This window comes from Xenopus laevis, chromosome 4S, assembly GCF_017654675.1.
Source record: "Xenopus laevis strain J_2021 chromosome 4S, Xenopus_laevis_v10.1, whole genome shotgun sequence".
In the NCBI taxonomy this organism is placed as follows: Eukaryota; Metazoa; Chordata; class Amphibia; order Anura; family Pipidae; genus Xenopus; species Xenopus laevis.
In genome coordinates, this window is record NC_054378.1 from 24145575 (window position 1) to 24161033 (window position 15459).

At 35.5% G+C, this 15459-nt stretch overlaps 1 protein-coding gene across 4 annotated transcripts in view; it reads left to right on the top strand.

Annotated features, from left to right (window-relative positions):
- The window catches only part of edc4.S (enhancer of mRNA decapping 4 S homeolog), a 78727-nt gene that overhangs the window by 12088 nt on the left and 51180 nt on the right, over positions 1 to 15459 (top strand). For all 4 annotated transcript variants that reach the window (XM_018260407.2, XM_041561082.1, XM_018260406.2 and 1 more), the window contains exons 2-6: positions 4433 to 4583; positions 5031 to 5142; positions 7817 to 7916; positions 11791 to 11977; positions 13689 to 13839. In XM_018260407.2, coding sequence (XP_018115896.1) covers positions 4433 to 4583; positions 5031 to 5142; positions 7817 to 7916; positions 11791 to 11977; positions 13689 to 13839 — 701 coding nt within the window. The remainder of the gene's footprint in view (positions 1 to 4432; positions 4584 to 5030; positions 5143 to 7816; positions 7917 to 11790; positions 11978 to 13688; positions 13840 to 15459) is intronic.

Sequence of the window (15459 nt, forward strand, 5' to 3'; positions counted from 1 at the left end):
GGAAAGAAATGCAGTGTTTCTTTTGAGGGGACTAAGAGCAGCACTACTTTGGGGGTTTACTGGTATATTTAGATGGACCTTTCTGATGAGGCTTACTTAGTTTTAACCTTTCCTTCTCCTTTATAGGGATTCTGTCATCATTTTCATGGTGTAGCTTTTATTTCTAAATTAGATTTGGAGGACCCTATGTTCTTTATTTATTTTTTTAACCAAAAGTACTTGAATTCATAGTGAATAAGTGGATGTTTTTTTTGTTTTTGTGTGTATGAACGAGTTAAGAACAAACACACTTTTTTTCTTTACAGTAACTGTAAAAAGAATTCACCCCCTGGAAGTTTTCATGTTTTATTGTCATAGAACATTGAATGCTGAATTTTTTTCACTCATCAACAAAAATAGAACTTTATTTCAAAGTGAAAATATCTCTGCAGTTATCACCAAATAAATTAAACAATAAATGAAACAATAAATGTAATAAATTCAGTTTTCATAGTAAAAATACCAAGAAACTCCATGAAAAGGTGATTGAAAAAGCACAAATTAGAAGATAGATACAAGAAAATGTCTGTGTCGCTAAATATTGCTTGGAGTACAGTTACATTAAACATTAAAAAATAGAGTATGGGACAACTGTAAATCTACCAAGAACAAGCCATCCACCTTAAAGGGATACTGTCATAGGAAATTTTTTTTTTTTCAAAATGAATCAGTTAATAGTGCTGCTCCAGCAGAATTCTGCAGTGAAATCCATTTCTCAAAAGAGCAAACTGTTTTTTTATATTCCATTTTGAAATTTGACACGGGGCTATACATATTGTCAATTTCCCAGCTGCCCCAAGTCATGTGACTTGTGCTGTGATAAACTTCAATCACTCTTTACTGCTGTACTGCAAGTTGGAGTGATATCACCCCCTCCCTTTTCCCCCCAGCAGCCAAACAAAAGAACAATGGGAAGGTAACCAGATAGCAGCTCCCTAACACAAGATAACAGCTGCCTGGTAGATATAAGAACAACACTCAATAGTAAAAACCCATGTCCCACTGAGACACGTTCAGTTACATTGAGTAGGAAAAACAGCAGCCTGCCAAAAAGCATTTCTCTCCTAAAGTGCAGGCACAAGGCACATGACCAAGGGCAGCTGGGAAATTGACAAAATGTCTAGCCCCATGTGAGATTTCAAAATTGAATATAAAAAAATCTGTTTGCTCTTTTGAGAAATGGATTTCAGTGTAGAATTCTGTTGGAGCAGCACTATTAACTGATTCCTTTTGAAAAAATTTTTTTTCCCATGACAGTATCCCTTTAAGATTTACTGTAAAAGGAGGAGACTATTGAAGAAGCACACTATAGTCTAGTGACAGCTCTGAATGAGTTGCAAGCTTCAGTTGCTGAGATTAAAGAGACTATGTATCTAACAACTGTTGCCGGGTTACGGCTTGGCAAAAAGCCACTGTCAATGAAAACTCTCATAACATCTCATCCACAAGGCATGTGAAAATCTCTGAAGTTAGCTAGAAGAAGTTTTATCTTCTGATGAGACAAACACTTTAGCTTTTTTTTTGCAAATGGACTAAATGCCATGTTTGGCAAAAAACAAAACACTGTATGTCATCATAAACTTACCATTCCCACAGTGAATCATGGTGGTAGTAGCATTAAACTTATTGTTCTCTGCAGCAGGGACTGGAAGGCTTGTGCATGTAGAAGTAGAATAAATGCAGGAAAATACAATAAAATCCTGATGGAAAACCTGGTATCTATAGGAAACTTGCACCCTGGGAGAAGATTTATCTTCCAGCAAGAATAAAGCCAAAACTACGTCTTAAAAACAACACTGTTGTTAATGTCATTGAATGGCCAAGTCCATATAATAGTCCAATACAGAATTTGTGGCTGGACTAGAAAAAGGCTGTTTACTCACTAACCCCATGCGACAGCTTGAGAAATTTTACCCATTAGTTGAATGGGGAAACATTGCAGTGTCCAAATGTACAAACCCCATAGAGACCTATCCATAAAGACCCTTGACTGTTATTGCTGCCAAAGGTTTATCCATCATATACTGACTTGAAAGGGTTGTGTACTTATGCAGTCACATTTTTTTAATTAGAATGAATGTAGATATGTGTTTTCATTTTGTATGAAAGTCTATTTTTGTCAATCAGTCAAAAATGAGATCTGATGTGACTCCATGTTGTATGAAAATAAAATTTCCCAGAGGTGCGTACTTTTTGACACGAATCTGGGCCTTCCCATATGGTACATAAGCATATTTACAGAAAAACTTGTTTTAACAATCTGTGCAAAGACAATTAACTTAAATAGGTACTCACAGGCAAAACCTTAAAAACTTACCATAACCATTCGATGAGCTGAATGTAAAAGACTTGGAAAAAAAAATGGACTCAACCCATTGAGCTGTTTGAGCCCATGAGCTGTAGAACCATGCAAGTATAATGACGAAAATACAGTAAATACTTTAATTTTGTAAAAGAAAAAAAAGTAGTCAATGGTCAAAATTGCTGATCCAGGAGCAGATTCTGTGGATTCATTTTGGCTGGGGAAGCATAAACCTACCTGCAAGCCTTTTTTGCCTACCAGCTCATAGGGCCTGTGTGCTTGGCAGTAAAAAGGGTTAAAGGCGTTCCGTTATGTTAAATGATCCTATTAGACAATTGGCCTAAATTTTTTATTTGTGCCTATTTAATTTAGCCTTTTGCTCAGCAGCTCTGCAGTTTGGAATTTCAAAAGCAATCTTGTTGCTAGGTTCCAAATTACCCTAGCAACCCAGACAGTGGTTTGAATTAGAGGCTGGAATCTAAATAGGAGAAGGCCTGAATAGAAATTGAAGTAATAAAAAAAATAACAAAAACAGGCTGTCAGTATTTTATAGCTGGAAAGAATCAGATGAAGGCAAAACTATGAAAATATTTTATTAAAACCACTTAGAACAAACTCCCATCCGTATGTTTATCTTATTTATCAATAACTTAAAAAATCTGGTGCGGGAAAAGACTCACTAAAGTCATGAAAAAATCGTGTAACTTTTTTTTTCTTCAGATTTGACGCCCGAAAGCCTCAAATTAATCGTGTTATTGTACACAACCCAGCACAGATCATGTTATCTTCCACTTGTAAAAGGGACATCTGCCATTGACTTCTACATAACCTTGACAGTTTTGTGATGGAGGACTTTTAGTAGCATCGGGGGTTTACTAAATTATGAAAAATTTTCCCCACGAAAAAATTTAGTTTTCCCGTTTAATACTCTGACCAGAAACAAAACGAACTTTAACAAATAACCCCCTAAAAGTTAATATGAATGTGAACTACCCCTTTCAATCTTCTTAGTATTCACTGGCCTGAGTTTTGTATGAACTTTTTGCATTCTTTAGAGGTATTTTTGTTGCCTTTTATTTATGCTCTTTAAATTGGTTTCATTGGAAAAAAACAGGCAATAGGACTTCAAAGTAACTTTTGCAGCACATCGTATTTATTTTTTTTTATTTTAGGGGCAGATTTACTAAGGGTCGAAGTGAATTTGTGAAGAAAAAAAACTTTGAATTTCGAAGTAATTTTTTGGATACTTCGACCATCGAATATGCTACTTCGACTTCAAATTCAATTCGAAGTAAAAATACTTTGAATATTCGACCATTTGATAATCGAAGTACTGTCTCTTTAAAAAACTTCGGCTTCAATACTTCGCCAAATTAAACCTGCCAAAGTGCTATGTTAGCCTATGGGGACCTTCTAGAGCATTTTTCTAAGTTTTTTTTGTAGTCGATGTAAAATCGTTTGATCGATCGCTGAAATCCGATTTTACTTCGACCTCAGGATAGCCAAATTCGATGAAAAAAACTTCAACTTCGATATTCGAAGTCGAAGTATTTCAATTTGATGGTTGAATTTCGAATATTTTCAACTTTGAAATTTGACCCTTGATAAATCTGCATCATTTCAACACAAGACTATGGAAAAATATCTGCTTTTTTTATAGTAGTACCCTGCACTGAAATCCATTTTAAAAGAGCAATTAATATATAATTTAAAACCTTGGACTAGACAGGTTGTTTCCCACGCTCATTCATGTGACTTGTTCTCTGATAAACTTCAGTCAGTGATATCAAAATTTGTTACTTTTCAACAATTGAAAAATAACAGGATGACAGCTCCTTGTCATCTGCATTGCTAAAATTCTCCAACTAGTGGTTTTCAGCTTTTTTTTTTTTAATTCTGCATATCCTGAACCTGTAGATTCATTTGCCTCTGTTGGTGGATCAAAGTCTATGTGGCTTTATTGGAGTTGTGCTCCAAAAACTTTTGTTGGACAGTGTCCCACATGTCCCACAGGGACTTTTAGCCATTCTAGAGGTAGATATGATTTTCTTGCAACATAACCAACATTTTTTCAAAATGTATTTGTTTCAGATTCAGTTAATGGAAACCAGAGGAAATCTAACTCCTTCAGCAGTGATCTGAACGGTCTTCTTGTTAATGATCAAGTTGCAACTGTGGGTACCCCCTTGTCTGATACGAACCTCTGCAGTCCTGCAGTGTTGAATTCAGAGAGACAGGTCATGTGAGTTTACCTTTTTTTAGCAATTGTTTTTTTATTAAAGTTTTGTGCATTTACAGATTTATTAATTTCTCAATAAACATTTGGGCAATAAAGATGTGTCATTCAATTTTTAAACTTACAATTTGCAATTTTGCATTGGAGGAGGAGGACCTCTTCATTATATAATCATGCAAATAAATTGAAGTCGGTACACACACATTCTCAGTCTCTTCAATCTTTTTAAGCACCATTAAGTCATGTTTTGAGAACTGCAACCAGTCATTCTGACTTGCACCCAATGGGTGTTTGTGACTTCAATGCTGGCTTCTCTTGTGTAAAGATATATAGATAAAGAAATGTTTTTACAGGTGGTGCTATTTAAATTATTTGTTTCAGACCCTCTTGTGAGACTGAATTACATAAAAAAAAACTTTATCCCAGCCTTAATAAGCATTATTATTTTCTTAGTTGCCTATCTGGAGATGACAGCTCTTCTTGCATTGAAATCACTGGTAAAGATGTAGAAATTATTGCTAGCCACGACTCCAATATATGCAGCAAAGCAAGAGGAAGCAACAAGGTAAATATATATTTTACTCTACTTCTTCAATCACCTTGTCACTGTTTCATGGATAGTGCTTTGGTGCTAGTATTGTGGTGGGAATTGTTTCAATGAGAGTTTAATTATTTTTTTTTCATCAAAGCTTGATATTGTTATATTTTGAGCTAAGCAAGGCTGATACTAGCTGTTTCAGATAAAACTATTCCATGTAACCTCTGATAGAAAGCAATTCTTGAGACAGTGGGAGTAGTGCCATATGCCTATAGTTATTTGGCCGATAAAAATTGTGCAGGGCAGCAGGGAATGAATAATCAATGAAATTAATGGACCACCAGGGGCAGAGCCTTGCACAGTATTTTTTGGCCAAACAACTGCAGGCATATGCACCTAAATTATACCACTGCTAACCAAATAATGTAATTTGTCCATCAAAGTTATTCCTCTATTGACATGTATTTTCAGTCTATACCTTTTAATTTCATAATAGTTCCCCTTTAATCAAAGGTGTTTTTTAATACTGGATCTGTTATCTGGAAACCTGTTATCCAGAAGAATTGTAATCAAATAATTCAGCTGTTTAAAAGTGAGTTCCTTTTTTGCTGTAATACAATACCAATCACCACCCCCACCAAGTGAAAAATTCCAAAAGATCAGGCATAGCCTTCCCAGCATGCTCCATTGTCCCAAGTCAAAACCTAGAGCTCAAACAAATTTTTTCATAAAAAAACACAAGTTACAATGTAGCAAACAAGATAAGAATAATAAATATGTATCAAACATTAAAAATACTCCATCAATGGCTACTTAAGAATGATAAATAAGAAGAATATTCATTAAGACCCCTTGGGGAAACGGTATTCAAAGTCTGCATCCAGAAAGTTTCCCTTTGTAGCAACAATTTAGACCAATCTCCTCCTCTTTTATGTTTGGTTACAATATCAATACCCATGAAATGAAATGTGGGTAGGCCATGTCCCTTTTCAAGGGAATGTTTATACAATATTCCTTCTACCTGTATTAGATGCTGCCCATAATGATGAGTGGTGGTTTCCCATCCGCTCCCTCGGGCTATTCTGTGTTTTCCCCACGTACATAGACCACATGGGCATATATATATATATATATATATATATATATATATATATTTCTGTGAAGGATCAGCACACACTGTTATAAAGTGAAGTAGTAGTGTTTATTTCAAACAAAACACATTTTTTTCTGATGTTTCGGTCCCACCTGGGAACCTTTTTCAAGGTTGAAAAATCCTTGAAAAGGTCCGAAACGTTGGATAAGAATGTGTTTTGTTTGAAATAAACACTACTACTTCACTTTATAACAGTGTGTGCTGATCCTTCGCAGAAATATATATATATATATATATATATATATATATATATATATATATATATATATATATATATATATATATATATATATATATATATATATATATATATATATATATATATATATATATATATATACACCAGTAAATGGACCCGCACTCTTTCATTTTGGTGAAATAAATCATTGTGTTTTATTCCTCGAAAAAGGTCCCAGAGAAGACCGAAACGTTGGAGATGATTTTGTGAATAAAACACATTGATTTATTTCACCAAAATGAAAGAGTGCGGGTCCATTTACTGAAATATATCATAAAGCTTTGACCAATGCACCACCATCGACAATCCAAATCCGGGAGGAGTGCGTTCACTGTACTAACATTATATGTGTGTATGTGTATATATATATATATATATATATATATATATATATATATATATATATATATATATATATATATATATATATATATATATATATATATATATATATATATATATATATATATATAAAGTCCCAAAGATAACTCCTGCATGAAAAGAGAATGAAGAGAAACAAACACTGAGAGGGGGATAGTGAAAAGTAACTTGATTATTTCAGAAGTACAAATTGTGTAATTTATTGTATTTCTAAAGTTTCTTAGTTCTCTTAGTTTTACATTTTCACGATAGTTCTCCTTTCAGTTATATGAAGTCTACCACTACCATATGGTGATTAATTTGCACTAATAAGGGGCAGGATTGATTTCTGAATACTGACAAGCAGGTTTCTTGGTTTTTTTGCATCTCCTTTTCTTCATTTGTTCAATACATATTCCCTGTGTCATTCCATTTATTACACATAACTTAAGTTATGGGCTTGTTTGTTTCGCGTTCTTTGAATTTTCCATGACCTGGACTCGACCTCCCTCAATCTGCGCCAACTTCCCCCATCCTTTTATAGACCCACGCTGACCCACCCCATTGATGATGTCACAAAAAGGGCAGGGCGAACAGGCGCACCTCTAAAACCAGAAGTTGAAAGCCTGCAGTGTAAGGTCAACCCGCAAATGGGGGAGCGACGTCAGCCCGAACCTGCCTGGCTCGCGGGTCCTGTTAGTATCTGGCCAGCCCGCACATCGCTACATTGTATGTGTGGTTTACTTGAGCTGTTACTGTCATTTGGTGTGTGTGTGTATATATGTGTGTGTGTATATATATATATATATAATTTTTTTTTTTTTTTTTTTTTTTTAAGATTCTGATATTTACAATAAACACTTTTACTTTCTGGTAATGTCTAAATGTCTACAAAATTATTCTTTTTTTTGTACAACTATAGAATCTCTAATAAATACTTTTTTTTAAAGGTAAAGATACAGCCCGTAGCTAAATATGATTGGGAACAGAAGTATTACTGTGGCAATCTGATAGCTGTATCGAATGACTACATTGCATATGCTACTAGAGGTATGATGTAAATATTAAATGTGTCAATGAAAATTTTAAATTGATTCAGTAACTTATCTTAAGCCAACTAATCTTGTTTTAAATGGGTTAGTAAAGTAAATATGGTTGTGTCAGTAGTCATGCTTTTCCACAAGAATAATGACAGAATGTTTTCTCAGGAGTAATGTGAAATTAATATTTAGAAAATATTGACCCAAGAAATGCTTAAACTGCAAGTTTCAATTCCTGTTTTCTGGAAATTTGTGAAAATTGCTAACTTTAATAGTTTGTTCTAAAATGTACATTTACCCCTTTTTGCATTGTTCAGAAAGTCTATTTAAAAAATTGTGACTTTGTGAGGTTGAATGTACTGTTATACAGTTTTACCACACCAAAATGTTGTCCCAGGATTCATTGCAGTAATGGTTATATAATACACAAAAGCCATGAATATCTTGTAAATTATATCCTTATAAAAGGTGAGTACTGATGTCATAAATGGTGAGTAGGGATGTAATTTCTGTCACATTACTTCCTGAATCTTGTGTATTATAATAAATAAAGTACCCCTGTTGCAAAATATGAGGTTATTAGAAGTTACCTCAGTTCCTCTGCCTTCGGCCTCGTGTTTTTATATGGTCATGAAACTCCTATATAATATCCTTATAATTTACAAGAGGGGGTACTTTATTCACTATATATTGACTGTTGTATGAGGAAATTGCTAACAGGGCTGGTGAAATTAAGAAAATACCTTGTCTAAGTTACTATAATTGTTTGTAATTATGTGGAGGCTATTTATTAAAGGTCATATTTTAGTTGTTTTAGAAGTTTTTGAAACCACGACTGGATTTAAAAACTCTAAAACCGCTATTGTCATTGTATTGTGAAGTTTGGCATTAAAGGCTTTCATGGTTTTTTCACTTGATAATTCTAGAACTTTTAGAAATATAAGAAAACAAGAATTTTTCGTCATTTCTGGAAAATAATTGCCATTTGATTTGTTAAATGGATTCCTTAGACTTCGATAGTATTATTTATGGGATGACTAGGTTCTCTGATTATTCTATGTCTGTTGGCTCATTTTCTGCTTGAATCTAATGTCTTTAATGGATAATTACTCCTGGAAATATTCCCATGCATTGTGTGATAGATATCGGATTCATACACATTACAAGGGCTGGAACATTTCTTCTTTTTAGATACTGAGACTCTTATGGTATTTTCTGGTAGTATTTTACCATTGTGAGATTTGAATTTTTCTACAAACCACTGAATAAATAAAACGAATGTAGTCATCTTTTTGGAAATTTAGTAGAAATTACTTTTTCAAAGGTTTGCTGTCTGTGCACTTCTCTGCTATATATCAATCTTTCATAGGAAAAAATGCACTGAGTGGACTTCACCATACAAAATTATTTATTTCCTAAATGTTTTGGTCCAGCTACTGGGATCTTTGTCCGGAGTGTATCTATCAATAGACATCTGACACCAATGTACATATAAACATATGTGCTATACACCTGGATATTTTTCTTGTCCAAGGACACAATAAAGCCTCTCCTAATATCTCCACTATCTCTCATATTCAAATCAGTGTATGGTTGCTAGGGTAATTTTGACCCTAGCAACTAGTTTGCTGAAATTGCAAACTGGAGAGCTGCTGAATAACTCAAAAAAAACCACAAATTATAAATAATTAAAACTCAGGGTCTCAGAATATCCCTCTCTGCATCATACTGAAAGTTAACTCAAAGGCGAACAACTCTTTTAAATTGTGCTATATACTCAAGATGAGGTCAGAGGCAGGAGTCAGGTTTTTTTTTTAATAGAGAATACTTTTTTAATTTTAGCAGTCATTGACTGACACTACTTACAGTAGTAAAGTGCGTGAACCACAATGAAACGTATTGTTTTCTCACTCTATCATTAAAATTCCTAGGCAATTTTTACTATGGCAAACCCTAGGTCAATTAAGATACATCAATGTAAACCACAATCCAGATGACAAAGACAGTAAATCAGAAGAATATTGCACCAGAGGTTACAACTAACCCCAAATCATTTTTATAGTATAATAAGATGTGGGTTGAGAGTTTTGCTCCTTTAAATAATAGTAAGACAAAACAGAGGCGCCAAAAGGATAAAATTAGCTAAAAACACTTAAAAACCCAATGGGTAATTCAGAGGAGGTAGTAGTGGACTTACCTCCTCCAAGCAGACACCAACGAAAGTGGTAATTTTCAGTAATAGTTTATTCACAAAACAGTATTGCAATGTGTTTCGCAGGCATTTCCTGCTTCATCAGGCATGAACGGGTGAGTCATGTGGAACGGGAGCAAAAACAACTAAAAACACAGACAGGCAAGTTTGTAAAATATTATTGTATACAGCTGTTCGAATTATGGGGAAGTGTAGATACTGAGTGATGCCCTTGGGCCAAGTATATAGGGGGAAGGGGAAACAAGGGGAGGAGAAATAGTTCACAGCATGGGGAAGCAAGTGCTGATGGACATGGGGGATAGGCTGCTGGTATATAATATCTAAATTGGAAACAAGTATCTGGGTGGGAGACATAAAATAGTAACATAATAAAGAATGTTAAATAAGGTATATTTAAAGCCAGGGGATGTAGCACAGATGACTAAACCAACAAAAGAAATCAATAAAATTAAGATGGAGTGAATAAAGCTTACCAGTGTCTTTGTATAAACACGCCAAATAATGGTACCAGTATGGTTGTGACAGATAAAGAAAAGGCAAATGTGCTAAGTTCAGTATATACAATGGAGAAGTCAGAGTTCCCAGGCCCACCTCATAGCTGCACTGTTGGCTCAGCTCAGTTTAGTCAGTGGCTGACTGATATGGTTCCATGGCAAAATATGCATCTGGTTTGTATGTTAAACCTCTTAATTACACTACTAATAACATTCAGAGCTGAGAAACAGCCATTTTTTGGGAACATCAGGAACATTTTCTAAATGATCTAAACCAGGTTAAAACATCCCTTGAAATGCATTTTAAATTGGGGGGGGGGGGGTAAAATCAAGGTGTGTGATATTGAGGTTTCACAGTATATGTTATTCGATATGTAAACCTATGCCCTTTATTATTTTATCTACTTGACTGGCTGTCCCCATTGCTACACAACAGATTGCTTATGTTAACTACAGTAATCTTTCTGAAGCAAACAACTTTTACCAGTGTAGGTAAATAGCACATTATATTTTAATTACTTTAAAAGTTTATTTTTTGGTTCCTTTAAAGCATCTCATTTTTGGTGTTAAGTCAGAGCTGTGTGTGTGTGCGTGTGTGTGTGTGCGTGCATGCACACAGCCAGAATACTTTCTGATTCAAGATGGCTTTTACTGCATTTCTTGCATAACAAAGGGCTTTTGGCTTTTCTCACTTTTTTCGCTTTTTACGGTATCTTGTATCCTATATGTTGTTGGGTACAAAGTAATACATCATAACTATGAATGAATGTGGCACAGCATTCTGGTAGAAACATTGTGGTGACTACTTCACTGTTTCTGTTTTGATACTTCACTGTTATGGTAAGGTTCATTGTATAGTGAGATTTAGAAACCTCAGCTGCATTATCAGATACATTTAGATAATTGGTTAATTGATAGTGAAGGAGCATTTAATTTTTCACATGGGTTTGCATACTAAAAATCTAAAAAATGCATAATATAAAATCTGTTTGTTTTTTCTGGTTCCATTTTCCTAATAATTTTTGTATAAATATCACATAACATTCAACGGGACAGATATGCGAATGGGGAAATTAGGCTTCACATATTTTTCATGGTAGTTTAACAAGTTAGGTTTCTCTTAGCTCAAAGTCCAAAGGTTAAATACATGTTTTTTTAACCAATTTCTTATGTTTTAGGTGCTAATGGATCTGCCATGGTAAGAGTTCTAAGCCTTACAACAGCAGAAAGAATCTTACTGAAGGGCATTACTGGAAGCGTAACTGACTTGGCATTTGCACATCTCAAATCCAACCAACTAGCCTGTTTGGATGAAGCAGGTAGCTTATTTGTCTGGCAGCTGTCAATGACAAATGGGAAGATCCAGTATCCTTTGTTATAAATTAGCATACAATATTTTACCTGTTTAATTTATTTTCACAACAACCATAACATTAATTCTTAACCTATATGAATGGGAATATTTTCCTTGAAAATGGCAATATGACCATATCATATTCTACACTCTGATCCAATAGCTTTCCTGTTTTAAGCAAACCATGTATCAAACATAATTTTTCATCATGGTAACTGGAGCTAGCAGAAGGACAACATATGGCTAGTCTGGATGTTTAGGTTAAGTAGACCCAAGAATTTTTCACTGATAAAAACGACAGGTAAACATCCTTGTGCAGAGGTTAGTTGGCCTGATGGGTTAATGGAGGTGCAGTTTGGCAACCATTTCTTAATGGAGCAGGGAGGTACCCTAACTGTTAAATTGAATGCAGAAATATGACTGTCCACTGGTCCATTACCTTTGGTAGGGTAGACAAGCTGTGCATGTCTATCTATAAATCTATCTATAAATCTTTCCGAAAATCCAAATTACTGTAGCACACTGAACATTTAAAGGAGCATTCAAACCATTTGTAAAAAACCGAGTACCCCCCACCCCAGGTAGACCTTCCCCCTCCCCCCAGGCTAACTGCCACCCCCCAGGGAAATGTCCCTACTTTATACTTACCCCTCAGTGCAGATTCTGCCCCCGGGTTCTTCCACGCATCCATCTTCCGGGTCCTCTGTAAGCTGACTGGGAGATCGGCAATTGCTGTGTAATTCCGCGTATGCGCAGTTGTCGCAAACCTGGCAAACTGCTCCAACTGCGCATGCACAGACAGTGGCGTAACTAGTTGTTACTGGGCCCCATAGCAAATTCAATTTAGGGCCCCAAAATATTTATAAGTTGGCCTATTTTACCAAGATATATTAAAATTGCTAACTAATTAGGGTCTCACTGGGCCCCCTACACTCCTGGGCCCCCTGCAACCGGAGGGTCTGCTTCCTCTATAGTTACGCCCCTGTGCACAGAAATACCGATCTCTCAGTCAGCTTACTGAGGACCTGGAAGATGGATGCGTGGAACTCCGCTGGCAGAATATGCGCCGAGGGGTAAGTATAAAGTATGGGGCATTTCCCTGGGGGGAGGAGGGAGGTCTATCTGGGGTGGGGGGTTCTCTGCTTTTTACAAATGAGTTTCATTAGAATTGCAAAATAGATGCAAAACTATTGTATCAGTTTTAATATTGATAAAATAGCTGCTAATATTGCATAGATGCTGCTGAGAAACAGTTCAGAATGCTTCTGGATCATTGAGCTGCCAAACTGACACTTGAGATAGTGATGTGCGGGTCGAGTAAAATTCGACCTGCCCCCGACCAACCCCTTTAAAGCACAGATAACATTTACTTTTCACCTGAATCTTTAATCAATAAAAAACATTTTTTGTTTCAGATTTTTTTTCAAAATCAAATAATGAAAAAGTCTTCATTGGAAAAAATGTCTTTGCTCAGTAACTTCCCCCCCCCCCAATAAAAGCTTTTTAATTTTTGGATATTGGATAGTGCTGTTTTATCTATGTAAAGTTTTGGGACCCTGTTGACAAGTGGACAACAAGTAAAGTGCACCTATTGTTAATATTATATGAGTGGGTGAATGCAGACTTTTTTTAAACTTTGCCACAAAGGCTTCAAATGACATCTGAATCGTTCTCATATTTTGGTTTTATTACGTGACCTTTGATCCTGAACATATTACACAGAGATGACATTGTTGTGCATATACGAAGACCAGAAAACACTATGCTAAGTAACTTTCGCAGAATTGTCTGGTGCCCGTATATTCCAGAAGAAAATGAAGAGAATGCTGTTGAGGATACAAACCAAACAATTGCCTTGTTGCATGAGGATAAGGTAGTAACTTGCTGTTTTACCTTACAATAAAGGGTTTTTGAAAATTCACCAGAATCATTTATTTTTCAGATGTGGCATTTTGGACATGCTCTGTGCCTCTGTCAGTTACCTGAGTTTAGGGACTGATGAACAATATCTAATTTATAGCTATTGCTTTCTAATGTCATTTTCCACACTTCAACTTAGCTTCCTAACAACAGAGAGCACGCTGAGCATATAGCCTAATAAAAAGCAAGATGGGGAGCTGCTGTGGACGTTTAAACCTTGTGTAATTACTATTATTCAACAAAAAAATTGTTGTGCACGAAGGTCAGACGCAGGTCATTACTGCAAAAATTAAGATGCTTTAATTGTAACACAAACTGTTTCGAGACAAGCTCTTTCTCAAGTATCGTGTAACATGTCGTGTTGCAATTAAAGCACCTTAATTTTTGCAGTAATGACCTGCGTTTGATCATGCACCACAATTTTTTTGTTGAATATTATGCTTCATTGGGCGGAAGCGGTGGTTAAAGGTCAGTGAACTGAATCTACTCCTATTCATCTGTTTTAATCAAGTAATTACTATTATAGTACAGGTATGGGATCCTTTATCCGGAAACCCATTATTTGGAAAGCTCAGAATAACGGAAAGGCTGTGTCCCATAGACTCAATTTTATCCAAATAACTAAAATTTTTCTTTTTCTCTGTAATAAAACAGTAGCTTGAACTTTATTCCAACTAAGATATAATTAATCCTTATTGGAAGCAAAACCAGCCTATTGGGTTTCTTTTATGTTTACATGATTTTCTAGTAGACTTAAGGTCTACTAGAAAAAGCCCCAGGTCCCAAGCATTCTGGATAACAGGTCCCATACCTGTACTTTGAACCTCAGAGCTGTTAAAGGGGACCTGTCACCCTATGAAATATTTCCAAAATTGTTTTCTATCATGTTAGTTGAGCAAAAAAAACTTTACTTACACTATATTTATTATTTACATTTTGCTTCCTTCAGTCTTGGAATCAACACACATGCAGGAGCCATTTTGTCACCCCAAAATCTTGTGTATGCACCAGAATGGGGGACCTAATGCCCATGTGCAGTGCCCTACACGATTACAGAGCCTGATGAGGGAAGAGGCAATGTTAGAAGTGCAGTGACGTATAAATTGCTGAATGGAAAGTGAAAGTAATTGACTGCTCCACCTCTATGCCTCAGGCATAGAGGCGGGGCAAGCAATATATGATTGACAGCTCAGGTTTTTAAACACCTTTATAACCGGTATGGATGTTTAAATGAAAAAAATACTTTGTGCTCCAGGTTAAATTTGGAAAGGACTTTGATTATACAGCTGGTCCTGTGTAGGACAGCTGGTATATTCCCAGAAATGGCAGCCTGTCCATTTGAATCCACCTGAAGAACTATGCAAAACAACACTTTCTTTATAAAGAGTGAACTATTAACTTTTTATCTCATAATGCCATTTTGTGCTTAATGCTTTCTTTTCATAGCTGTTGTTTCATGGAGGTGTAGCTTGGCCATATATATTAGGGATGCACCGAATCCAGGATTCAGCCTTTTTCAGCAGGATTCCTCTGAATCCTTCTGTCCTGCCGAATCCAAATTCTAATTTGCAAA